The sequence below is a fragment of the Meles meles genome, chromosome X, assembly GCF_922984935.1.
Source record: "Meles meles chromosome X, mMelMel3.1 paternal haplotype, whole genome shotgun sequence".
Classification (NCBI taxonomy): domain Eukaryota; kingdom Metazoa; phylum Chordata; class Mammalia; order Carnivora; family Mustelidae; genus Meles; species Meles meles.
In genome coordinates, this window is record NC_060087.1 from 88,301,778 (window position 1) to 88,329,205 (window position 27,428).

Here is a 27,428-nt window from a genome sequence, read left to right on the forward strand (position 1 = left end):
GCTAGCTTTATATTACTTTGTTTATTATAAGTGTTTGATCTACTTCAAGACAACCTATGTACAAAACTAAGCTGGAAAATTAACAAATCAATTTTAAGAGCTATGTGTTAATCCTAATATTAGAGAATAAAATGAAAGAATAAAGTAACTATATCTTCTATAGAACATCAAATAATCTGTTATATTCTCTAACACCAAAATGAAATGTTTACTCCTCAGCAGAGAAGTAGGGGTAATAAAAAAGAGTAAATTTTGACCTGTGTGAGCCAAAAAGGCCATTAATGATCATAGCCTGAAGTGTGGGTTTTGACATCTCATCCTCACAAAAATGTTTCTTTATCTAGTGAGTAAAAATCTTCACTTCAATTGAAAATATATTTTAAAATACTGTCAGCATGAAAACTTTCCAATTTAGAAGAAAATGAAAGGCTACTGGAGACTACATTAACCTTTCTTGTGCACACAGGTTCCAGATGGATTTAAAGTAGGAAAAATATCACCCCCTGTTTACTTGACAAATGAATGGGTAGGCTATAATGCACTCTCTGAAATCTTCCGGAATGATTGGTTAACTCCTGCACCTGTCATTCAGCCACCTGAAGAGGATGGTGATTATGTTGAACTCTATGATATTGGTGCTGATACTGATGGTGATGATGCTGATTCTAATGATGCATATGAGGATACCTATGATCATGACAATGGCAATGATGACTTGGATAGCAAGCTTGATCAGGATAATGATGTTGGTGAAGACTATGATGATAATGACAGTGATGGAGCTATTGATGACAAAGCCAATAATCATGATGATGCCCCTTTTTGGCTAAGGTTGGTTTTTCTGTATTATTTGCACTACCAAAGTTTTAAAATTTCAGAACTGTTTGCACCTTTGTTTTACTTTCAGATTTTATTACCAGGAGGATGAATGAATTGCACTTGCATATTTGTAAATGGTTGATTTTCAATAATAGATTTTAAATTATTTTAATGCAAAACAATTTTGAATTTTTGTATACTATATTTTATTAGTATTCAAGTATTAAGTTACTTATAACTGCCAATTATTCATGTTTCTATTAAAATTAATGTTACTGAATGATCTTACCCTCTAAAACCACAATGAGTATATGAAATGAGGTGACAAATAGTGTGCCACTTAATAACTGTAAGAGGAAGCCCTGATATTTGCATGCAAAATCTTCAAATTTGCTGAGAAAAATGAATTACAACCTTTATTTTTCACTTGATAATTTTAGGCTGAAATGTACTAACAGAATTATTTTTGGAATTCTGCAAACTGCTGTAACTAAATTCAGTACTTAGTCAATTTTATCTTCTTACATAGCAACTGCCAGAAGTGGTAATACTTAGTGAAGTTATATTTTTGGAATGCCACCAGTTGTTTGTTATATATATAGTTTCTATCTCCTGCTCTAAACAGGCCAGTGTATTCTTATTTGTATGTACATGGTTTATATTCAAACTGTTCTCAAAGAAGTTTACTTAATATAGTAAATGTTTACATTTGTAGAAAAATGATTAAGAGTGGGAGAATTGTTTACTTTATAATATTGAAATCCATATATTGTTTTGTTAATCTTCAAATGTGATTAGGTAGATATACATGGCAGAACTGACTACACATTATTCAACATTTTTTTCTTTTTTGTCAATTAAAAAAATCTACCAGGAATTTCATCATCAAATAAATTTGCTTTTAGGATTATCATAGGTACCTGGATATGTTGTCTTTAATGCAAAAAATCATTGTGACATTTGCTAAGATTGCTGTTTCAGCAACTAAATAAATGACTATCTTATCTTAATGAGATCTATATTACTGAATTTCCTGGTGGTAGTCATAGAAAAATCAATGGGATTCTTTAGCAAAGTAGTTATTACACATGTTAGAAAATCAAGACACATGTTAAAATTAACAGAAATTAAATAAATTGCAAAAAATAAGTATTCAATTATGTTGTGGTTGTGCCAGAAATATGGGCTTAATCATTTATGTGGCTGTGAAGTTGCAAATGCATGTAGTCTATTATTTAAGCAACCCCCCCAAAATAAAACATATTTTTGCTGCTAGCCTAACACATGTTCCTAATAAAGGATACAAGCTCTCTTCCATCTGCAGTCCATGTGCAGTCAGGAAATTGATGGTGGCTATGGTGTTAATTCAGTATTTAAGATTGACAAGATATAGGGGTATTTTTCTTGTCCATATCATACCAATAGTGTTCACATAGAGCAAAAACATTCCTAGAGATAGTACATATATATCAGATATATCCTAATTCTGTTTTATTTGCTGACTTTCAAATGTATTTTTGTTCAGTGGCTTTCTATCATTAATTGGATCTTGTTATCAGAACAAGCTATGGCAGAGATGGAAGCTGCAAGCAAGATGGTAGAGATGGAAGTGATGGTGGAGAAGAGACCTGCAGCAGCTATGGAAGTCAGAGAGTCAGTAGAGGCCATGGAGAAAATGTAGCCAGTGGGAGCAGTGTAGTCATTAGAGACCATGAAGAACTTGGAGCCAATATAGGCAATGGAAGAAGAGTTAAGAAAGTTAATGGAGGTAAGGGAATCAGTGGAACCAATGAAGAAAGTGGAGCCCTTGAACTCAGTGGAGGAGAAAATTTGTCAGAGACAGATAGTCAAGGGTTGGAGAGACCAACATCCCACGACTTTGAACATCAACAAGAGGTAATGCACCATTTGAAAAGGAGAAAAAAAAAGTGAAAAGGACAATGAATTCCTCTCTTTGTAAATTTTTTTTCATGTGATATGCCACATTTCCAGTCATTTCAAATATATTTTTAACTTCTAACCCAAAGCCTTAACCATTTTAATTTATAGCTGTAGATTTTAACTTTTTCTCATTTGGATGGTTCCTATTTGTTTCCTGGGACAAAAATACATTTTTTGTTCACCTTTATTATTCAGATTACACATGTGGGGTAGTGTCTCTTAACATATACAGTTTATTTTTCTGGGAAATTATCATTGTAAAGTTTACATAACAGAATTTTCCATCTTTACTACTTTACATATACAATTCAGTGGCATTAAGTACATTCACAATATTGTACAACAATTATTACTACTCACTTCTAGAGCTTTTTCATCATCCTAAACAATTAAATAATGAACTCCCTATTATCCCTCCTCCCAGTCCCAAGTAACCTCTGTTCTACTTTCTATGAACCTTATATATCCAGATCACACAATATTTGTCCTTTTATGTCACATAGCATAATATTTTCAAGGTTCAACCATGTTGTAGCAATTATCAGAATTTTCTTCCTTTTTAACACTGAATAATATTCTATTGTATGATATATCACATTTTGTTTATCCATTCATCTGTTGATGGACACTTGGATTGTTTTCACCTTTTGGCTATCATGAATAATGCTGCTGTAAACAGCATATAACATCGGTATATAACTATGTGTTGTAGAGTGCCTGTTTTCCATTATTTGAGCTATTTACCCAGGAGTGGAATACCTAAATGTAGAATTGCTAGAGTGCCATTGTTAGATTCTATTTTCACTTTTTGAGGAACTATTAACACATATAGTTTAAATGTAAGTAACGTATTGTGTTAGGCAATGATTTTATCATTCAGAAAACATCACTGACTTTATAAATGGGCGTAAAATACTCAAATAGTACCCAGTTTAGACTGCATCTCATTCATAGCATTTTTAAGTTTGGCCTGATTAGATCTCATTTCTGCCCTTAGAGATTCTATATTGTCACTAATGCTTTTTTCATGATTGCTACCCTGAAGTCTATCTCTGACATCTTGCTTATATCTAAACTGTGGAAGGAGTCAAGATGCCCTTCAACAGATGAATGGATAAAGAAGATGTGGTCATATTTACTTTGGAATATTACTCAGCCATCAGAAAGGATGAATACCCATGATTTGCTTCAACATGGATGGAACTGGAGGGGATTATGTCAAGTGAAATAAGTCAAGCAGAGAAAGACAATTATCATATGGTTTCACTCACATGAGAAACATAAGGAATATCATGGAGGACCATAGGGGAAGGAAGGGGAAACTGAATGGGAAGAAATCAGAGATGGAGACAAACCATGAGAGACTCTGGACTCTGGGAACCAACCTGAGGGTTACAGAAGGGAGGGGGATGGTAACAAGGTGATGGGTATTAAGAAGGATATGTGTGGTGATGAGTACTTGGTGTTATATACAACTAATGAATCATTGAACACTACATCAAAAGCTAATGGTGTACTATATGTTGGCTAACTGAACATAATTAAAAATTTTTTCTAAAAAATACTCAAATAGTTTCACATATGCTAGATCAATAGGAATGATCACAAAGAATATTTCCAGAGCATATGATATTTGAACTAATTCTTGACAAATAGGGAGTATTTGGATATCTGAAAACACAGGTGAGATTCTGGACAGAGGAAATACCATTGCAATTTACTTTCCCAGCCTGCTACCTATCAACATAAACTGGCTTACAAGATGCCAAGTTCCTTCATGAATTAATGCCCTTGTGTAAGCTGTTCCCTCTGTCTATAAGGCTGCCCCCTCATGTATTCTCTGCTTGGTTTATTAGTCATTCTCATGATCCAACTCATATATCATCTTTGACTTTTCAAGGTGAAATTATATTCTCCTCCATTATTAAGCATTTTGCCTATAGTTTCATTTTAGTACTTGTGACATAGTATTTGGTTGTTGACTTGCTTTTCTATCGTACTAGATTGTGAACTCTTAAAGGGCAGACACTAGGAGCACCTGGGTGGCTCTGTGGGTTAAGCGTTGCCTTTGGCTCAGGTCATGATCTCAGGGTCATGGGATCAAGCCCCACATCAGGCTCTCTGCTCGGCAGGGAGCCTGCTTCCCACCCCCTCTCTGCCTGACTCTCTGTCTACTTGTGATCTCCCTTTCTGTCAAATAAATAAATCATTTTTAAAAATGTGAAAAAAAATGCAGGAACTATGTTTAATCTATTATTGATTACTTTACCCACTCACCCAACTCCAGGACCCAACCTAGGACTTGGTTTATGATAGACAGAATAATTATGAAAGAAATCAATGAAGGAAGGAAACATCCTAAATAGTTTCCAATGGGAAAGCAGTATGAGTGAGAAAGTCTCTCTCTCTCTCTCTCTTTCTCCCTCTCCCACCCTCCCTCCTACTTACCTATCTTAATTAAAGACTTTAAATCAGGATGTCCCATCACAGTCTTCATACCTCCCCCAGTTATCTCCAGTGATTGCAAGGAATGTTTTTGATATTTAGGGAGTGAGTATACATTCTTCTCATTTTAATTTGAAAGGACGTGTTATCATACAACACTTTTGTGGTTGGAAAGTTCATAAAAACAAGTCTTTGACAGGGCAGCACAGTTCTCTCAATGCCAAGAATCACTGTTTAGATGGAAATAAATGCTTATCAACAGACAGGCTCACCAATAACAGTTGGTATGTTTTTCCACAAGATATGGCATCCTACGTAAATTCTGTTACATTTTGTGGCTTTTATCCTTGAGTTTTTTCTATGTAAGTTAATGGAAGCCAGCTAGATTTTCAGTGAGGCAGAGTCACACCCTTAAATTTGTGTTGATTGATTTTTCCATCATTAGCTTTGTCATTTGACAAAGTAAATTGATAACCCCAACTCTGGTGTTTTTTTTTTATGTTCTCAAGTGGCTGTTTAGCATAGCGTAGCTGAACATTAACTTTGAAATCAGACTTTGGCTTCAAACTCTGGTTCCCCTACTTTATCTTTATGATTTAAATAAATTATTTAACTTTGCTAAGCTTTTGTTTCCTTGTAAGTAAAACGGAGATAATTACACTTACTTTTTAGGTTGTTGTTAAGAATTTTCAATTTTATGTAAATAAAATAACTAGCAGTATGCCTAGTATATAATAAAAATTCCACTAACATTAGGCCCCAAATTGCACATCTTGGGATTTTAAGCTCCTTGAATTTTTCCTTTGACATCAGTTGTTTCAATATAGGTTAGTTCTCTCTCTTCTGATAACATTGATGAATTCATCTGATAAATGTGGAATTTCAAAGGATGCAGAATTATAGAGGCTAAAATTTTGCATTCTGTTTTTCAAGTGACCTCTAGGCATATTGTATTTCTTTCACAGTTAATCACTGAATGAAGTCAAAATTGATTTTTGATCTTCTTTTAGGAGCCTGGTGGTAGAAGCGAGTCCTCAAATGCCATTGCCTCAGGTGCTGCACTAGCAGCACCTGATGATGAGAATAACAGCATGGACATATCAGAAGCGTCAACACAATCAGGTTTTTCTGCCAGCCACTCTTCTTCCAGTGGTTCTGGGAAAGCTGCAAATGCTGACTTTGCCAGCGCCATCTGTAAGTGCATTTAATATAATCTCCAAATGCTGCAGTCACACATTACAGTGTTTGACCACTGGTTCATGGTCTGAAAAGAATGAAATCATTCTGATATTTAATTAACATAAATTCAGATGGATACATGCTTTAAAAGATATCCTCCTCATTGAGGCTTTATGGTACCTGAATTTAAACTAGAACTGAGTAATTGAATCTCTCATCTGGATTCTCTTTTGTAATCTTATCACAGTAACTTGAAATATATTCATATTCAGAAATAAATTTAACCAACATGATTTGTGTTATTTGATGGTTTAGGAGTTATAGAAATGATACCTCCATTAAAAATAAAATACAATAAAGGAAAATAAACTTCTCTGGGCTGTGTCTTATTTGTGGAAACATTCAAGTACATATGGTATATATACCAGTAATTTCTCTGAGTATGTCCCCCGTACTTCTTCACAGTATATTCTGGATTGGTAGAAGCACCTGAGAAATCACCTAAACGACCCTCTGAAGTCAATGTTAACCCACTATATGTGTCTCCTGCATGTAAAAAACCACTAATCCACATGTATGAGAAGGAATTCACTTCTGAGATTTGCTGCGGTTCTTTGTGGGGTAAGTTTGGTTTCTTAAAACTGAGTTGTTTTTTAAAAGAATATATTTTTTATCAATGCAGCAAACTTGTGAAAAATCATAGATGTAAAACATTTATTACCACATCATTATAAAACAAATAAAAATATATAATTATAGTAGCTAATTTGTTCCCTTTTTTTTTACTGATTTATTTTCACTCAGGGCAGTTTGGTGTTTGAATTTGCACTTCCTCCCCTTTTTACTGTTTTTCTTTTTAACTTGAATTGACTTGAATGAAACATAGAATTGGACTAGGTTATGATTATTTAAAAATTTGAGCTTAGTAGAGTGTCTGGGTGGCTCAGTTGTTGAGCATCTGCCTTCAGCTTGGGTCCTGATTCCAAGAGCCTGAGATCAAGCCCCACATCGGGCTCACTGCTCAGTGGGAAGCCTGCTTCTCCCTCTCCCATTCCTCCTGCTTGTGTTCCTTCTCTCGCTATCTCTCTCTCTGTCAAATAAATAAATAAATCTTTTTAAAAATTGAGTTTAGTATTTTTACTTTAAGATGTTGTGTAGCATTTAATAACTAATGAGGTATTACAGGAAATATTTCTGTATGTTCTTGTTTTTAAATAATCTTGTGGATTTGTAGAGAAAGTTCTTTCAATAATGTCTCTTTTTTAATGTTTCAAGTTCTTATCTAAACTCTAGTTAGTTAACATATAGTGTAATTTTAATTTCAGGAAGAGAATTTAGTGATTCATCACTTATATATAACACCCAGTGCTCATCACAACAATTGCCCTCCTTAATGCCCATCACCTATTTAACCCAGCCCACTACCACCTTCTGTTAAGCAACCTTCAGTTTGTTCTGTCTCTTTTATGGTTTGCCTCCCTCTCTTTCTTTTTCATCCCCTTATGTTTATCTGTTTTTTTTTCTTAAATTTCATAAATGAGTGAAATTATATGATATTTATCTTTCTCTAACTGAATTATTTCACTTAGCATAATGCTCTCTAGCTCCAACTACATCATTGCAAATGGCAAGATTTCATTATTTTTGGTGGCTGAGTAATATTCCTGTGTGTGTGTGTGTGTGTGTGTGTGTGTGTGTGTGTGTGTGTGTGTGTGTTTATACCACTTCTTCTTTATCCATTCCTTGGTCAGTGGACACTTGGGCTATATCCATAATTTGGCTATTGTTGATAATGCTGCTGTAAACATTGAGGTGCATGTATCCCCTTGAATTAGTATGTTTATATTCTTTGGGTAAATACCTAGTAGTGCCATTGCTGGATCATAGGGTGGTTCTAGTTTTAACTTTTTATGGAACCTCCATACTGTGTTCTAGAGTGGTTGCACCAGACTGCATTCCCACCAACAGTATAATAAGACGGTTCCCTTTTCACCAAATCCTCACCAACATGTTATTTCCTGTGTTGTTAATTTTAGCCATTCTGACAGGTGTGAGGTGGTATCTTTTTTTTTTTAATTTATTTATTTTTATTCTTTTATTTACAGCATAACAGTGTTCATTGTTTTGGCATCACACCCAGTGCTCCATGCAGTACGTGCCCTCCCTATTACCCACCACCTGGTTCCTCAACCTCCCACCCCCCCACCCCCCGCCGCCCCTTCATAACCCTCTGGTTGTTTTTCAGAGTCCATGGTCTCTCATGGTTCATCTCCCGTTCCAGTTTCCCTCAACTCCCTCTCCTCTCCATCTCCCCATGTCCTCCATGTTATTTATTATGCTCCACAAATAAGTGAGACCATATGATACTTGACTCTCTCTGCTTGACTTATTTCGCTCAGCATAATTTCTTCCAGTCCCGTCCATGTTGCTACAAAAGTTGGGTATTCGTCCTTTCTGATGGAGGCATAATACTCCATTGTGTATATGGACCACATCTTCCTTATCCATTCATCCATTGAAGGGCATCTTGGTTCTTTCCACAGTTTGGCGACCATAGCCATTGCTGCAATAAACATTGGGGTACAAATGGCCCTTCTTTTCACTACATCTGTATCTTTGGGGTAAATACCCAGCAGTGCAATTGCAGGGTCATAGGGAAGCTCTATTTTTTATTTCTTCAGGAATCTCCACACTGTTCTCCAAAGTGGCTGCACTAACTTGCATTCCCACCAACAGTGTAAGAGGGTTCCCCTTTCTCCACATCCTCTCCAACACACGTTGTTTCCTGTCTTGCTAATTTTGGCCATTCTAACTGGTGTTAGGTGGTATCTCAATGTTGTTTTAATTTGAATCTCCCTAATGGCTAGTGATGATGAACATTTTTTTCTCAAACTCAACACACACAAAACAGATAATCATATCAAAAAATGGGCAGAAGATATGAACAGACACTTCTCCAACGAAGACATACAAATGGCTATCAGACACGTGAGGTGGTATCTTATTGTAGTTTGATTTGTATTTCCCTGATGATGAGTGATGTTGAGTATCTCTTCATGTATCTATTAGCCATCTGTACGACCTTTGATAATGTTTTAACTTTGATATATTTTTTTCAGTCCTTTCCTCTAGAAGAATTATAACCATATTAGTAGGGCTCAGAAAATATTTTACCTCAAGCCAGTGTGAATCATAAATGAAACAGAATAAATAAATGGGAGGGATGAAATTCAAAGTAAATGCCAACCTCTGACTTGCAATTTCATAGATTTTGCTTACTGCATGTTTGAACCAAAGACAGAATTTTAAATAAAAATAGAGCAGTGTAGCAAACATTATACCTATATAACTTAGAAATAATAACTTAGAAAAAAACACGTTACCATCAAAGTTAATATATTGTGTCAGATAACAAGAAAGCAGAGTTTACCGCATTATCATTTCAGTCCAGCAACTACCCAGAGATCTAATTAATGTCTAGTAATTCATTTTTATAACTCATGGTTTTGTATTTTGAAAAATAAAAGATTGTAGTCAAAATTGACTGTATTTCCCCCTTCCTCTATGATTCCTCTTTGGGAGTAAATGCAATTCCTAAATCTGCCACAAGCCTTTATTTAGAGAGCTGGTAAAGGACTGAATAGAAAAATGAAAGCAAAGACACTTGTCTTTTTTCCTTATACCTTTGAAATACAAATAGTCTCCAAGTAAAAGAAAAACACTGAAGTGCTCTCCATTATATAACTTGGCTAAGATTTTCCTATGTCTCAGGTTATGGGGAAAACTCCCATAGTGGTTTGAAGTGTATTATAATTTAGCTTAATTTTCTATATCAGTCCTCTCATTCAATCTTTTAACGGCATTTATATTTGAATAAATAGAGCCAGCAGACAAAGAATAGAATGTTGGAATTTAGATACATAATAGTAGGAATTACTTTCACAGGTATTTTGCAATATAAGTTTTTTAATATATGCATGAACAGACTCACCCAATTTAAAAATAATGTTCATATAATTACTGTAAAAACATTAAACCCTTAGTTATAATTAGTAATGAGGAATCAACTGAATTGACTTCTTCATATTCACTAGACATCCTTTATGTTTAATGGTAATTTTCAAAAAGGTTGATTGATTTTTATAAAGTTTAGGATTCTGCTAAAGGGTGGTGAGATATTTATAAAGTTCTCCTTTTGAGATGCCACACCAGGCACCAGCTAGTAGAAATATTGCCAGAAGTTATTGTCTTCTACATTTTAATGTATTTCAGAGAAATTTGTTTTGTTGGTAGAGTTCATTGTTACGTAGTATGAGGTCAACATTAGCCTAAAGTGATATGTCATCTTTGCACAGACCAGCGCACTGTAATTGCAAAAGTACTAATATAAATTCAATTATAAAAATATAATCTGAGCTAATATAGCACCTTTCTTTTTATATGCAAACAGGAGTGAATTTGCTGTTGGGAACCCGATCTAATCTGTATCTGATGGACAGAAGTGGAAAGGCAGACATCATTAAACTGATAAAGCGAAGACCATTCCGTCAGATTCAAGTTGTAGAGCCACTCAATTTGCTGATTACCATCTCTGGTTTGTTTAAGAACTAAAATTAGCTAAGTAATTATGTAGATTAATTAGGTTCCAAACTAGGCTAAAGACTTTCTTAGGTAAAAATATTCATAGGAAAGCACTTTAAATATAACCTTAAATTGGGACACCAAACTTCCCTACTTATGTTTTCTTATCTATTTATAGTTTATTTTTTTATTATGTTCAGTTAACCACTGTATAGTATATCATTAGTTTTTGAGGTAGTGTTCAAAGATTCATAAGTTACTCATAACACCCAGTGCTCATCGTAACACATGCCCTCTTTAATACCCATAACCCTGCTACCTCTTCTTTCCATACCCCTTCCCTCTGAAACCCTCAGTTTGTTTCCTGGGGTCCATAGTCTCTCATGGTTCATCTCCTTCTCTGATTTTTACCGCTTCAGATTTCCCTCCTTTCTCCTATGGCCTTCCGTACTAATGCTTATATTCCACATATGAGTGAAACCATATGATAATTGTCTTTCTTTGCTTAACTTACTTCACATAGCATAATCCCCTCCAGTTCCACCCATGTCAATGCAAACAGTGGGTATTCATACGTTCTGATGGCTGAGTAATATTCCATTGTATATACAAACCACAACTTCTTTATCCATTCATCTGTTGAAAGATATCTTGGCTCCTTCCACAGTTTGGCTATTGTAGCCATTGCTGCTATGCACATTGGCTGCATGTACCCCTTCTTTTAACTACATCTGTATCTTTGGAGTAAAAACCTTGTAGTACAATTGCTGGGTCATTCTATTTGCAGTTTAAACTAACTTCTCACTCTCCTTTGGTGTCTGGATATTTAATTGTGACGCACCTCACCTAGCTTATTTGATAAGAGAAAAAAACTTGTCATTTACATCTTTCAGGTCTTTTCTGAGTATCCACCTGCAATTTTTCAACTCACAATTTCATCCACCCATATGCAGATGAGCACATCCATCATATACTTTCTCGTAATGTGCTAGAAACAACAAAGTACAAAGTAGACAATAATTGGATAAAAATGAAACTCTGTTGTCCCTGACAGCACCGTATCATGAGTACCTACAGATAGGATTAGTAACAAGAATGGATACCCTAAGACCTCTACCTTCCTCCCACATAGTAATTGAACTTCTTAGTTTTGGTCAGCCAGAACCTGAATCTCTGAATACGAGAGAGCAAATAAATAGATGTTAATAATAATTGTCATTAGTAAACATTACTTGGTATTAGAAAACATTAGTACTGAAGTCAACTATAGGCAAAAGACAACTGACAAAAGGATAGAAAAAGTTAAAAAATGGTTTAATAAAATGATAAATGAATAAAATGATGCTAATTTAAAGTTATTTATACGTGTTTGCATGTTTCCTGTCTATATCTAATAGCTATATGGCACATTAATTAATGATTATGTATATTCCTAAAAATTATTAACTTTGCTTTAAGTTTTGGTTAGGGGATAAAATCCTCTATAGATATGCTAAAGCTTCATGATTTTTTATCATGTTTCATTTTCACTCATTTATAATTGTTTGAGGTACACAGATGTAATATTTAGATTTTGAAAACATCTGGGTGGCTTAGAGTCTGCACATCTGGATAAGATCTCTTTAATTTTTATCCAGCTTTCTCTAACCCAAATGTGCCCTTTTTTCATGCTTAAATTTTTGTCAAATGTGGATTATTTTTGCAAGAGTGCAAATTTATTCTACCACTTAAGATTAGAATGGAAATACACATACATGTCTGAATTCTAAATTTGCTTAAAAAATGTCATGTAAAAACATCTATAAAACTAATCATGTAAGTAATAATCTTATTGTTGAGCCTAGAAATTTTGTAACAATAAACTGTAAAAAATGAATACAAAGTCACTACGTATGAAAACAAACGTATAATTCGATGGCTTTTTTTTCCTGAAGGAATTGTAAGAATTTGCTGGGGTTTACGATTAGAAAATTAGCAACAAAGATAAATTTGATTGAGAAAAAAATAATAAAGCTTTATTTTTTAAGTGTGATTGAATGAAAGAGCACTAAGAGACCCTTCCCACTAGCCCTGTATTCCTAACAGTCAATACATCAGACGTCCGTCTCATTCATACGTACTATCAAGAACAGCTTCTGGGGGGCGCCTGGGTGGCTCAGCGGGTTAAAGCCTCTGCCTTCAGCTCGAGTCATGATCCCAGAGTCCTGGGATCGAGCCCCACATCGGGCTCTCTGCTCCGCGGGGAGCCTGCTTCCTCCTCTCTCTCTCTGCCTGCCTCTCTGCCTACTTGTGATCTCTGTCTGTCAAATAAATAAATAAAATCTTTAAAAAAAAAAAAAAAAAAAAAAGAACAGCTTCTGGGTCTCTGAATCCCAGAGGGATCATGACTTAGATAAAAGCCAAAGTATAAATGAATGTATGGTAATTCTGTTGCCATGGCAGTCTTATCCTGTCCCAAAGAAGTATTTTACTTCTCTTCAGACAGGCACATAGGTAGCTGATAGACATTTTGACTCTTGGAAGTGAGAGACTAAGAAAGACTTTGCTATCATATTTAAAAACTCTGAAGGGAAGAACCTAATAGTGTAGTTTTTTCTAAAAGTGCTTTCTACTTTAATGAGAATATTTAGTTAAAAGGGCCAAATACATTTATTATTTTGTTTTTCTAATATATGAAAAAATAGACTGAATAAAAACACTCCATCTTGTCTATCAGGCCATAAGAACAGACTTAGGGTGTATCATTTGACCTGGCTGAGGAACAAGATTTTGAATGATGATCCAGAAAGTAAAAGAAGACAAGAGGAAATGCTAAAGACAGAGGAAGCCTGCAAAGCTATTGATAAGTTGACAGGATGTGAACACTTCAGTGTCCGTAAGTCCCATTTATGTTTACGATAGCTATATAACGTTTGCTTTCTTTCAGTTAGTGAAGTACATTATTGTGAGAGGCAAAGTAGATAATGAAAATAATTTGCAACTTCCTATACAAAAAATGAGTGAATTTCACTGAAACAATTTCCAGGTCCTCGATGCCACAATCATAGTTGTTGAGAAAATATCGTTTAACTTAAAAAGCTATTGAAGTTTGGTTTACTTTCTCACCTTTCTCCCCTTTCGAGTCACTCTCATTGTCCAGATAAACTGATACTTCTTTCTTGCTTTATATAACTCCAACCATATAAATGTTCTTGATGCATCTTCAATAACCTGCAAGGAGATTCATATGATACTATCTTTCCTTGGAACCGCTGTAAAATAGAATTACATAATAATTCCACTTTCTTAAATTGGAAAAATTATCTTAATAGTGACCAGGGAGCTTTGCAATGAATCCAAAAGAAAATTCTTCTGTGGTCTACTGGCTCTTGCTCCCACTGTCAATATTCATGAGTATAATTGCTATGTATTTTCTGTCTGATTAGTGTTTTTTCTTATTCCCTATCTGTTTACAACCATTCACTACAAAATGAAGTCATAGCTCCATGGTCTCAGAATCCCTCTCTCATTTGTCAACAACTAGAAAGTGATATTATCCTATTCTATTCTGTTTTTGAAGCAAATCCCCTCTATTATCAGCCTTTGTTTTCTTCTTTCTTTTTCATTAATTACCCCTTCAGACAGAGCTACTGGCATAGGTAAGAGATAGTTGGAATCACATAATATGAGTTTTAGCAGGTTATTGTTATTCTGACTAACCATTTCTGTTTTGCATATATGGGCTTTTCCAGAATAGATTTCTGTATCTGTGTATGTAAGTACTCATACACCATTAAAAGGAGAAATGAATACCCAAACAAACCAGGAATTAAATAAATACACTACTTTCTTCTAGTTTTACGTATCACTGCTCTCCTCCAAATCATATGTATTTGGTAGCAAAAGGTGAAAGAGATCCCCAGATGTTAAACAAGGAGTTTATATAGCAGAACTGCCTGCCTCTTATTAACTTGTCAATTTTTTAATTCAATAAGAGTTTACAAAAGTGAATTACAATAATATCTTGCAAATCTGTGTTCTTGCTAAGGAGATGGACTAGTTAAGATGTGTTTTCCTGGCTGTCCCCATTCTAGCCCTCCCCAACTCTCATAACAACCAGAAACCTTTGTCTACTGGCAGGTGAAACAATAGCACCTTCACACAGTAAGACAGCCATGTACTCATACTTGCATGCTGTTTTCATAGCCTTTCAACATCCATAAAATAATTGATTGACACCAATTACTGCCATATATTAAAATTATAGGAAATGTTTGTTTAACAGAAAATTTCTTTGCTTGTTGGAGGTTAACTAATCATGCTTATTTGACCAGCTTGGGGACAGTTTAAAAGAGAAAGATAAAATAACTAGAATCAGAGATAGAGAATATGAATAAGAGAAGGGGGATAGAAAAAGAAGCCTTATATTTGAAATCTGACTAGAAAGGACAGAAGCAATGTTCCTGCCAAGGAAGAAGGGTTTTGGTACAAAATATAAATCTAGCAAGTAGGCTAACATATTCCATAAGAATCAGAAAGTCTATATGAGAGAAAGCATATACTTCTTATTCTTTTTTCTCTTTTCTTTTTTTAAAAAACCTTCATTGGAATAATTTATATATCAAAAATGTACCCATTTAGAAGTGTACAATCAATGGTTTTTAGTATGTTTATGGAGTTGTGTAACCATTTTCATAATCCCATATTCATTATCCCAAAAAGAACCCCCATAGCCATTAGCAATCACTCCACATTCTACCCTTCTTAACATTTACCTTATTCTCCTCACAGTCCTAAATAACCACTGATCTACTTTCCTTTGCTCTATTTTTTTTTCTTTTCTGGACAGTTTATTTAAATGGAATCATATATGGTCTTTGTGATAGACTTCTGTCACTTAGTATAATGTTTTCCAGGTTCATGCATTCTATAGCCTGTATCAGTACTTGCTTTTTACTGCTGAATAGTATTTCATTGCATAGATACACCCTTTGTTTATACAATTTTTATATATCCATTGTTTATATATTTTCCTTTCTCTTGGATAGTACTACCACACTGTTTTTCAAAGTGGCTGTGCCATTTTACATTGCCATAAGTATGGAGACTCCATTTTCTCTTTATCCTTGCTAGCACTTGTAGATGTCTGTCTTTTGATTCTAGGTATCTAAGTGGTTGTGAAGTGGCGTCTTATTGTAGTATCGATTTATATTTCCCAGATAGCTAATGTTGTCAAGTATGTATGTATGCATATATCTGTCTTCTATCTATCTATCTGTCTATCATATTTTTGTTATTGAGTTGTAAGCATTCTATATATTCTGGATCCTAGGAGCTTATCAGATATATGATTTTCAAATATTTCCTCCTATTTCATAGGTTGTCTTTTCATTTTCTTGACAGTGTCTTTTGATACCCCCAAATTTTAGTTTGAATGAAACCCAATTTATATTTTTTTCTCTTGCTGCTTATGCTTTTTGTGTCAAATATAAGAATCCATTGCCATGAATATCTATCCCTATATATGCCATGAATATCTACCCCTACATATGCTTCTCAGAGTTTTATAGTTTTAGATCTTTGACCCTTAGGTCTTTGACCCTTCTGAATTAGTTGCTGTGTATGATGTGAGGTAAGCAACATGGGGGGGTAGGGGGATAGGAGAAGAATACATGAAACAAGATGGGATTGGGAGGGAGACAAACCATAAATGACTCTTAATCTCACAAAACAAACTGGGGGTTGCTGGGGGGAGGTGGGATTGGGAGAGGGGGAGGGGGCTATGGACATTGGGGAGGGGAGGTGAACCATAAGAGACTATGGACTCTGAAAAACAACCTGAGGGTTTTGAAGGGTCAGGGGTGGGAGGTTGGGGGAACAGGTGGTGGGTGATGGGGAGGGCACGTTTTGCATGGAGCACTGGGTGTTGTGCAAAAAGAATGAATACTGTTATGCTGAAAAAAAATAAATAAAAAAAAATAAAAATAAAAATTAAAAAAAAAAAAAAAAAAAAAGAAAAAAAAAAAAAAAAAAAAAAAGAGGTTCAACTTACTCTTTTGTATGTGGATATTCAGTTGTACCAGTGCCATTTGTTGAAAAGAGTATTCTTTCCCAACTGAATGGTCAGGATACCCCTTGGCCATAAATGTATGGGTTTATTTGCAGACTCCCAGTTCTAGTCTGTTGATCTATGTGTTTATCCTTATCTCAGGATGACACTCTTTTGATTGCTGTATCTTGTAGTAAGTTTTGAATTTGGGAAGTATGAGTCATCCAACTTTGTTTTTCTTTTTTCACAATTATTTTGACTATTTGGGGCCTCTTCCAATTCCATGTGAATTTTAGGATCAACATTTCCTTTACTGCATAAGAGGATTTTAATAGCAATTGCTTTGAATCCATAAATCATTTTGGATAATACTCTCCTGTTTTTGAAATACTGACATTTTTATTATTTTATTTATTTAGTTACTTAAAACAACAGCGATTTATTTTTTTTTCTCATAAGTCTTTGAGCTGACCAGGATCAGCTGATTTTTTTTAATATAGTTGATACCTAATGTTACGTTAGTTTCAGGTGTAAAACAGTGCTTCAAATTCTGTGTGTTATGCTGTGTTCATCACAAGTGTAGTTAACATCTGTCACTATACAACGTTATTATAATATCATTTATCGTATTCCCTATGTTGTACCTTTTATTTCCATGATTTATTCATTCCCTAACTGGAGACTTATACCTCCCACTCCCCTTCACCCATTTTGCTCATCCTCCACATGCTTTCCTTCTGGAAACTATCAGTTTGATCTCTGTATTTATAGGTCTGATTCTTTTTGTTTGTTTATTCATTTTGCTTTTTAGATTACACATGAAGTCATAAGTATTTGTCTTTCTCAATATGACTTATTTCACTTAGCAGAATATCCTCTCAGTGGGGTGGCTGGGTGGCTCAGTTGGTTAAAGCCTTTGCCTTCAGCTCAGGTCATGATCCCAGGATCTTGGGATCGAGCCCCACATTGGGATCTCTGCTTAGCAGGAAGCCTGCTTCCTCCTCTCTCTCTCTGCTGCCTCTCTGTCTACTTGTGATCTCTGTCTGTCAAATAAATAAATAAAATCTTAAAAAAAAGAATACTCTCTAGGTTCATCCATGTATTGGCCTCTTAACAATGTTAAGTCTACCCATCCATTAACAGAGGAAATCTTTCCAATAATTTAAGTCTTCTTTAATGCCCTTCAACAACGTTCTGTAGTTTTCAGTGTATAAAGTGCTCTTGAAGGCTAATACATACACTTCATAAGACTAGATAGTTTTGTCACCTTTTGGGGGGCATCAAATTGTAAGTAAATAGCTTTTCTAAAAATACATGATCTGCACTTTTATGTTGTAGTTATAGTTTTCATGACTAACACAAATACTACAGTGTTCTTATTAACTCTGTGGCATTGTTACTTCTTTGTATTTTATCATTGTAGTTCAGCATGAAGAAACTACATATATTGCAATTGCTTTGAAATCATCAATTCACCTTTATGCTTGGGCACCAAAGTCCTTCGATGAAAGCACTGCTATTAAAGTAAGTGGTCTCCTTCTTCTTTGGATCATATGGTTTTTCTTTTGAGAAATTGTAAACAGAGCAATATTTTGAAATATAGTAGCAAAAATGTATACCATTCTTCTACAGTTAATGTAATGTGACTATACCATGTCAATAATTATCATTTAACCCTTTATTAGATAATTCACAGGCACCACAGCAAGGGAGAATGTGAGGGAAATCCCTGATCCATCCCCTTAAAGGACTTCCCTACCAGCTCCGAACTCCCAATTACTGTAGTCAACATGAAGACCTTCTCTTCTAGAGCCCCAAACACAGCCTTTCGGTGCCACCCCAATGACTTGAAGCTAAGAAAGTCCCTGTTCTCTCTTAGTGGGGGATGGAGAGCAGAGGGAAGATAAGGAAAGGTGTGGCAATGGTAGAAGGGGGAGCCCCATTGGAAGAGGAATGAGGGAAGAGAAAGCCTTTGCTCTAATTACCAGGGCTACAATAGATGGGGGTGGGGAGGAAAGGGAAGGGCGGGTCTATATTTCTTCCAAGCTGGAACTCTCAACACATTTCTCTCCAGAACTATTACAAGGAATGGTGGTTAGGCTTATTTGGATTACCAGTAATATTTCCACCTTTATTATGGTTTAACTGAACTTCTATGGATCAGCCTCTTAAGGTAACCAGTTGGTGTCCCAAACAGTTAAGTTGCTAATGACTTTTTAATCTCATCTCATAAACTGGGGATTCTTTTTATCTTTATTATTTTTAATAATACTCCAGAATTCTATGTCAATAGGATTATTTTGTGTTTATTCCATAGCAGTGAGGACTGATTAATGAACTGGGAGCATTATATAGAGTCAAGTAACTCCTAATCTGGAGTGTACATCAGAATCATCTGGAGCATTTGTTAAAAATTTGGATGTCAGACCCAACCTCAGGCTGAATTAGTAGGTCTGGAGTGTGGCCTGGGAATCTATATTTTTAGCAAATGTTCCAGTTGGCTTTGAACTAGTTGGTCCATGGACAATTTTTACAAAGCACTGATTAAGGATACATCACGATAGACTCCAGCAAGGTATTTATGATGTATTTTTGTATCTTAGGTCAAGGTCTGCTTACATGGTATATTTTGCAGCCAAAACATCACATGTATGCGATAAAGATGGACTAATTTTTATGACTACCTCTCTATGTCTATTTGTACAATAAATATGTTCTTTTGTAAATAGCACAGACTACAATATAGACAGTCTGTGTCTGACACAAATTATATCTCTGATCTGATCTCCCTAAATTGGGCCTTGGGTCAGCTCTCCGTATTTGGATATGGGTTTGTTCTTGGCTGTCTGCTGATTGGTCAGAGCTGCCTGATATGGAGCTGGAAAATAAAGAAGATAAGTACCAACAGTCTGTCTAGATTGATATACAGTTTCTGGTCTAAGTCCTCCCTCCAGTTCTTGAATCTCACCTCATGACTACAATATGGTGAATCCTGTGATGTCCAGTCCTCTACTGTGACCTGAACTTGGCAATGAATCCTGTTTGGCTTTTTGTTTCCTTGGACTAGGAACCATAGGAGCCTAGAGTACATCCAGTCTATGGTAGGTTAACATGTCTGGCCTTTTTCGTTCCCTACCAAGTATGCATTGATCAATCAGCAGACTCCGAAGGAGACTACATGTCCTATGAAGCCTATATACGAATACTGGCAAAAATACAGGCAGCTGATCCAGCGAACCGGTTTAAGAGACCAGATGAGCTCCTTCATTTGCTGAAGCTCAAGGCAAGGAATTTAAAGACAACAAACAGAGTGATGAGCCATACAAGTTTCTTACGATCATTGGAGATCCAGCCTCTGAAGGGAAACTCAAAATTTAGAACCTGAATATAATTATGTTGTTCTTTTTTTAAAGACTGTATTTATTTATTTGATAGAGAGAGACACAGCAAGAGAGGGAACACAAGCAGGGGGAGTGGGTGAGGGAGAAGTAGGCTCACCACTGAGCAAGGAGCCTGATGTGGGCCTCAATCCCAGGATCCTGGGATCATGACCTGAGATGAAAGCAGATGCTTAATGACTGAGCCACTCAAGCACCCTATAGAACCTGAATATAATTATGTTCTTGTGGTAGTAACAGACCTAAGAAAAAGTTATAATACAGAGTCTATATTGTGTAATTTAAAGAATCAACCAGGATTTTATAAACCTGTTAAACAAAAGAGCAGGGGGAAGTTTTGCCTTAGTCAGAGTGTCATTTTTGGCCTTTTGGCCATATTTGGTTTTATATCTACAGGTGTTTCCAACAGCTGGTCATAAGCCAGTGACAGTTGACCTGGCTATTGCTACTGAAAAAAGACTAAAGATTTTCTTCAGCTCAGCAGATGGATATCACATCATTGATGCAGAATCTGAGGTTATGTCTGATGTGACTCTGCCAAATAACGTAAGATCCCTAGAAATTATTGTACACCATGATTTTAGTTTTTCCTATTGTCAAAACTCTTAAAGGTTTAAAAATATGATTATTAATATCTGTACTGGAACTGAAACCTAAAAGGTAAGTATAGAGTGTCAGAAAGTAGTAAGGGATAAGCAGAAATGACTGATGGTTTCTTAGTCCAGACAGCTGAGTCTATTCTTCAGCTAGAGTTTGTTTGTCTGGCACAGTTTTTTTGTTTGTTTTTAAATGAATTGAGTGTACACCTAAAAATCTGGACTTCTGTTGATGAAACAAAAGAGCTGATAACATCTGGCAGTTATTACTATCTGGCCATTATCAACTGGAAATGATTCATGCCTGCCCCCTTTTATTTAAATTTTTTTATGCCTGCCCTCTTTTGGATGGACTATATACTACACATTGTGTATCCATTCACTTTTATATATTTATAATAACCAGTCTTAATAGATGAATGAGTTTGCAATCTTTCCTTTCAGTTTTTCTGCACCCTATAATACATAAACAGACTCTTTAAAAATTGCACCAGTATTGCAGCATTATCATCCTCCTTCTTTATCCAAATTGTAGAACTTTAACCATGATATGTAGCAAGTTATCATAAAGTGTTCTCTTATAGTATCAATTATGGTTAGACTTTCTGATCAAAGGATTCAGCATTTTAAAAGCTAATGCACTTCAGCTCTTAACTCTTAAATGATTATAAATAATAATTCTATGGCACAATATCTAAAATATGGATAATTATAAAAATAGCATATATATCATTTATATAGGGTTCAAACATAATACCCCATATACACATTCACCATACAAAATATAATTCTACTGTGTCTCAGATTTGATGGTAGCAATGATGTTTGTTTTTTGGAAAATGATGTTTAAAAGAAAGGGCTGAACCAACAAACCCCTCTTCACCCTTTTTTAATTCCCCAGTGTGTTGACAACTAAAATTTCAGGAGTTTAGCATTCTATAAAGAAGAAAACTTTTAAGTACTTTAAATCGCTGTGGTAATGTGATATTTTGCATAGCTTTCAGATTGTCTCATAAATCTCTGACAAATTACATAGAGCAATTGTCAAACAATCAGTGGAAACATTAAAAATATTTTGGTCATATTAACAATACAATTAACTCATAATTCAGTTGTCATCTATGAGCATATAGAAATCACCCTGTTTATAATGTAGAAAATGTTTAACTGAGCCCAGCCAAACCACTTAGATATGAGTTCAGATTAATATTAATATAAATATTATAGTACTTTTCAGTTGGAGTGTTCCATAGCTTCCTGCATCTTATTTTTTTATGTAATGGCAGATAACTTTTATTTTGAAGCTAGTTCCATATTAAACATTGCAATATTAGTCCAAGTTAATACTTATTTGAAACATCACTCAAGAAGATTACACTCTGTGTTCCACTTGATTACCAAGCAAGGATAAGTATTTCATTTTGAAGTAATCAGTTCATTATCACAGAAGCAAGAATGAGAGATCGGTTTTTTAAAGAAATATATTTTCTGACCTAATTAGGATAACTTAAGTATATTCAAAAATAATATTTTTAGCTAAATGCCCTAGTGTCCTGACCCATTAAAAGAGAAAGAACTCTAATAAAAGGGAGGGAAGTGTCTTCTGAAACAGAATGTACTAAAAATGATATTTTTCCGAGAGTGCCAGATTACAAAACCTGTAATGCTACAAGGGAGCCATGTGTGCTAAAGAATATCTGGTTACTGCTGGAATTATCTGAGAAACAAGGAATTACCTCTGGGGCCTTCTGGATTTGCAGCAGTCCAGCTTTATTCTAAACAGATTCTTTTTGAGGCAATCTTTTTCTTGGAATTTCTTTTTCTCTCTTCCTTCGTCTCTTTTCTGATTCAATTGCTCATGCAAGTGCCCAGGGAACGTATTAAAATTGCTTTTTGCCTCTGGATCCCCATTTTAGTTTTAAGGATTGTTGTTGCTGAGACATGGCCTCAAGCACTTGGCCTGAGTACGCTGGGTTTGGCAAGTATAGTTTCTGACCTTTTTTTCTCGTAACTTGCTAATTTAGAGAAATAAAGGAATGTAATTGTTAATTTCTCAGGGAAATACTATTGATATGGCAATTTTTGTAGCTTAAGTAAATTTTGTCACATTGTTTTATGCATCATAAAATTTACAAATTTTTATATATTTCTTAGTATTTGATATTATGTCATCTAATACAGCTCTGTATTTATATATTGAAGACATTTAGTGATTTATAAATTAGATTAAAAAGCCTGCATTTTTTGTAAAGGGAGAATGACTTATATTTCAAGTAGTGATAAATATTTTAAAGTTGCCCCTTGTAAACATTTTAAGCTCAAGCTATTTTTTTAAAAAATTTTATTTATTTATTTGACAGAGAGATAGAGAGCACAAGTAGGCAGAGAGGCAGGCAGAGGGAGAGGTAGAAGCAGGCTCCCTGCCTATCAGGGAGCTGGATGTGGGACTGGATCCCAGCATCCCCGGATCATGACCTGAGCTGAAGGCGGCTGCTTAAAGACTGAGCCACCCAGGCCCCCCAAGCTCAAGCTATTTTTAAGTTAATTTTCTATTTCTGATTTAAATGAATTGGGTAACCAAATGCTTGTATATTTGTTAGTTGGTTTGCATATTCACCGCTGAATTATTCATTAATGTGCTGAAATGAATCTGAAGTCCCACTCTGTAACAAGTAATGTTTCTTCTATCATTATACACATTTTGTTAAATTTCAACAAATTTTTCTCTATTGGAGCTGTATCTCTGTTTTTTTTTTTTTCTTTTTTTTTAAGATTTTATTTATTTGTCAGAGAGAGAGAGCGAGCGAGCACTGGCAGAGGGAGAAGCAGGCTCCCTGCCGAGCAGAGAGCCCGATGTGGGACTCGATCCCAGGATGCTGGGATCATGACCCGAGCAGAAGGCAGCGGCTTAACCAACTGAGCCACCCAGGCGTCCCTTTTTTCCATTTTATTTATTTTTTCCCCGTAACAGTATTCATTGTTTTTGCACAACACCCAGTGCTCCATGCAATACGTGCCCTCCCTATTACCCACCACCTGTTCCCCCAACCTCCCACCCCTGACCCTTCAAAACCCTCAGGTTGTTTTTCAGAGTCCATAGTCTCTTATGGTTCGCCTCCCCTTCCAAATTTTTTTTTAATAAACATATAATGTATTTTTATCCCCAAGGGTACAGGTCTGTGAATCGCCAGGTTTACACACTTCACAGCACTCACCATAGCACATACCCTCCCCAATGTCCATAGCCCCCTCCCCCTCTCCCAATCCCACCTCCCCCCAGCAATCCCCAGTTTGTTTTGTGAGATTAAGAGTCATTTATGGTTTGTCTCCCTCCCAATCCCATCTTGTTTCATTTATTCTTCTCCTATTCCCCTAACCCCCCATGTTGCTTCTCCATGTCCTCATATCAGGGAGATCTGTATCTCTGTTTTATTCAAACAAAGTTTTCTCCTAAATATAAAGGACACTATTAATCAGTAATGCCTTTATGTCCTAGAAAAAGCTCTTTTCAAGTGTTGGATAGCATGTTATTTAATATTAATATAGAAGTTTCTCTTCCTCCCTGCACTTCAAACTCTTTTTTGGTCTTTATTGCTCAGCCAATCTGCTTCAGTTAAAGTAGTAGTAATAAAATGTTGGACATATAAATCTTTATGAAACATAATTCCAGCCCCTGGAAATCATTATACCACAGAATATCATCATTTTACCTGATTCCTTGGGAATTGGCATGATGCTCACTTTCAATGCTGAAGCCCTTTCTATGGAAGCAAATGAACAACTCTTCAAGAAGATCCTTGAAGTGTGGAAAGACATACCATCTTCAGTAGGTACGTACAAAAGTTTTTCTCTTTTATATGATCTCAGAGAAAGTTCTGAAATATCATATTTTCTTAAGGCATATCAGGTTAATTTAGGATACTGTATACTTATTCCCTTAGTAAGGGGTGTATGTTCACCATATGTTTAATAAACTCACAAGGCTACCACGAAGAGATTAATTTTGACTGTCTTAGTTGTTCATGTGAAATAATAATATAATTAAACTAGGGAAGGAATTCCTTTCCACAATAATTTGTAATTTTATTTTAACTCCCTTTGCTTACACATTTTATGCAGATGTTGGAAATGCTCATTCCCTCACCCTGATCTTTGGGGTTTACCTTTATCTTAGGAGACTGCCAAATAATCATAAAAGAGCAGAATATTTCTACTTCATATAGTAAATAGTGTTTTATTTAGAGAGTGATAATCCTGTGAAGAATCAAATACAAACTAAGTATGTGACATTTTGGTTGTCACTAGGATTTCATCATTCTTCATTTACAAAAGAGATAAATATGACTGTCTGGAATGCCTATTAGGTACTATCCAGATGGCAACAAAAAGAAATAAAGAAAACTGCCTTTCATCTTCATCATTCCAGTACATTTTTTTTCTTCTTAATGAATGCAGGACTGCTGATCTGGAAAAGATGAATAACTTGAGACTCTTGTGTATGTCTCTGAGGCTTGGTGACTATAAAGGTGATTCTAGACAAGGAGCAGAATGCATATGAACAGTACAATTATTAGGGAGAGTAGAATGATTTGATGGAGGACAAATGTTCCTGAAAAGAAGAGGGGATTAATGAAGTAAAAAAGGAAAAAGGGGAAGGAGAAGTAAAGGGAAGGAAGGAGAAATAGAGAGAAAGGCTGTTTGTCTCTTAAGGACCCAAAAGCTTCTGAAATCTTTATGAAATAGCTAAATGTGTTCCTCATGCAGCTTTAAAGGCCAATTTGATATGCTTTTTAATGAACATTTTTTTTCATTATGAGATGATGGCACTTTGCATTGCATCTGCAGAATCCTTTCTTTTTGCACTCATAGTGTTAACAATTGTCCTGAAAACCTCTTCCAATTTCTTCAAACAGGGAAGAACTCCCAAGGGCTTAAATAAGGGGCAGGAGTAAATGCTTATAACTGACAGAAAAAGAAAATGAAAATAACAAATCTTGTTCTAACCTTTACAGTGGTATTTTGTGATCAATATGTTAATCAGAAATTAAAATAAAGAAATTCAGTTCAAATGGGAAACTGAGCAAACCTCTATGTTTATGCCACTAGACATTCACAGGAATCAAAGAGATCTTAAAATGTCATCTGGTAAGCTCTTGTCCTTAGGCAGAACAATTTCTGACCTAAAACAAAAAGCTATTTTAAGTTGAAAGAATTTGAAACATATCTCTCTATGTAAATAAATTATAACACTATAAGAATGTGATATTTTGGCTTGTGTATTAAGGATATTTTGAGAATATACTAAGGACTGTAGTATAACATTTATATTAAGGAAATCAATTTCCCTTCCTGTCTAAAAACAACTGCTTTGCTATTTAAAACTAACCTAGATCCAGATTTCCCCACCTAAAATTTATATTTCTTGAGATATACTAGATATTTTCAATAATAAGATCATTGCTTTGTATTTTCAAACAAATATATAGAAGCATAGCAATCACAGCAGGTATCACTAAGCATTCTCATTCCAAATTATTGGATCCCACTTCATAAGCAAGCTAACTCAGTTGCTAGGTTAAATGGCAAATTAATGTTTTTCAGAATTAAAGTAGAAATTATGTGATGTCATATGATCAGTGTGTTTGGACTCAGCAAGTATTAAATTTAGAATTTTTTGCTCTGTGTGGTTGTTGACAAAATACCAATTTTAATGAAGTATCCACATAGGTATTAAAAATAATTGAAACCATGTGTTAATTGACTTTCTTTGTTTGACTTACTTCACTCAGCATAATCTCCTCCAAGCCATCCATGTTGATGCAAAATTTGGGGGAATGGGTGAGCCTGGTGATGAGTATTAAGGAGGGCATGGATTACATGGAAGAACTAGGTGTTATATGCAAAGAAGGAACCACATAACTCTATATCAAAAACGATGTACTGTGTGGTGACTAACATAACACAATAAAAAAACTGATATTATTTTAAATACAGGATTGAATTTATTTATGGAAATTTACTTTCCTATGAAGTACAGGAAAAAAATCAACTTAAAAGTTAAACATTTACTGATAATGCTGCTCCCTGTGTCAGAAAATACCTCACAGAATCAGCTGAGTATGTGGCTATTTACATAATTAGGTTTTCTGTTTTAAGGCAATTGTCATATTTTTAAATTGAAGTGTAGTCGACATACAATGATATATTAGTTTCAAATACACAACGTGGTGATTTTATAATTCTATGCACTATTCAATGCTCACCATGATAAGTATAGTCACAATCTGTCAACATCCAATTATCGTAATTTTTATTGTTACCACGTAGGTGACACAAGGTCCAAAAGTTAAAATCTTAATAAAATTTCCTGAGTCAGACTCAGCCTAAACAGTATCAAATCAGGTTCAGTTTTGCTTATAATGTGGTCATTCATTGACTTGA

General features: G+C 35.1%; 1 protein-coding gene across 1 annotated transcript in view; it reads left to right on the forward strand.

The window, feature by feature from the left end:
• NRK (Nik related kinase) overlaps positions 1–27,428 on the forward strand; it is a 155,549-nt gene that overhangs the window by 122,831 nt on the left and 5,290 nt on the right. Inside the window, exons 18-26 of the mRNA XM_045994442.1 lie at positions 467–831; positions 2,379–2,715; positions 6,216–6,399; positions 6,850–7,005; positions 10,835–10,978; positions 13,682–13,840; positions 18,417–18,517; positions 20,788–20,937; positions 24,658–24,817. Of these exons, the coding sequence (XP_045850398.1) occupies positions 467–831; positions 2,379–2,715; positions 6,216–6,399; positions 6,850–7,005; positions 10,835–10,978; positions 13,682–13,840; positions 18,417–18,517; positions 20,788–20,937; positions 24,658–24,817 (1,756 nt within the window). The remainder of the gene's footprint in view (positions 1–466; positions 832–2,378; positions 2,716–6,215; positions 6,400–6,849; positions 7,006–10,834; positions 10,979–13,681; positions 13,841–18,416; positions 18,518–20,787; positions 20,938–24,657; positions 24,818–27,428) is intronic.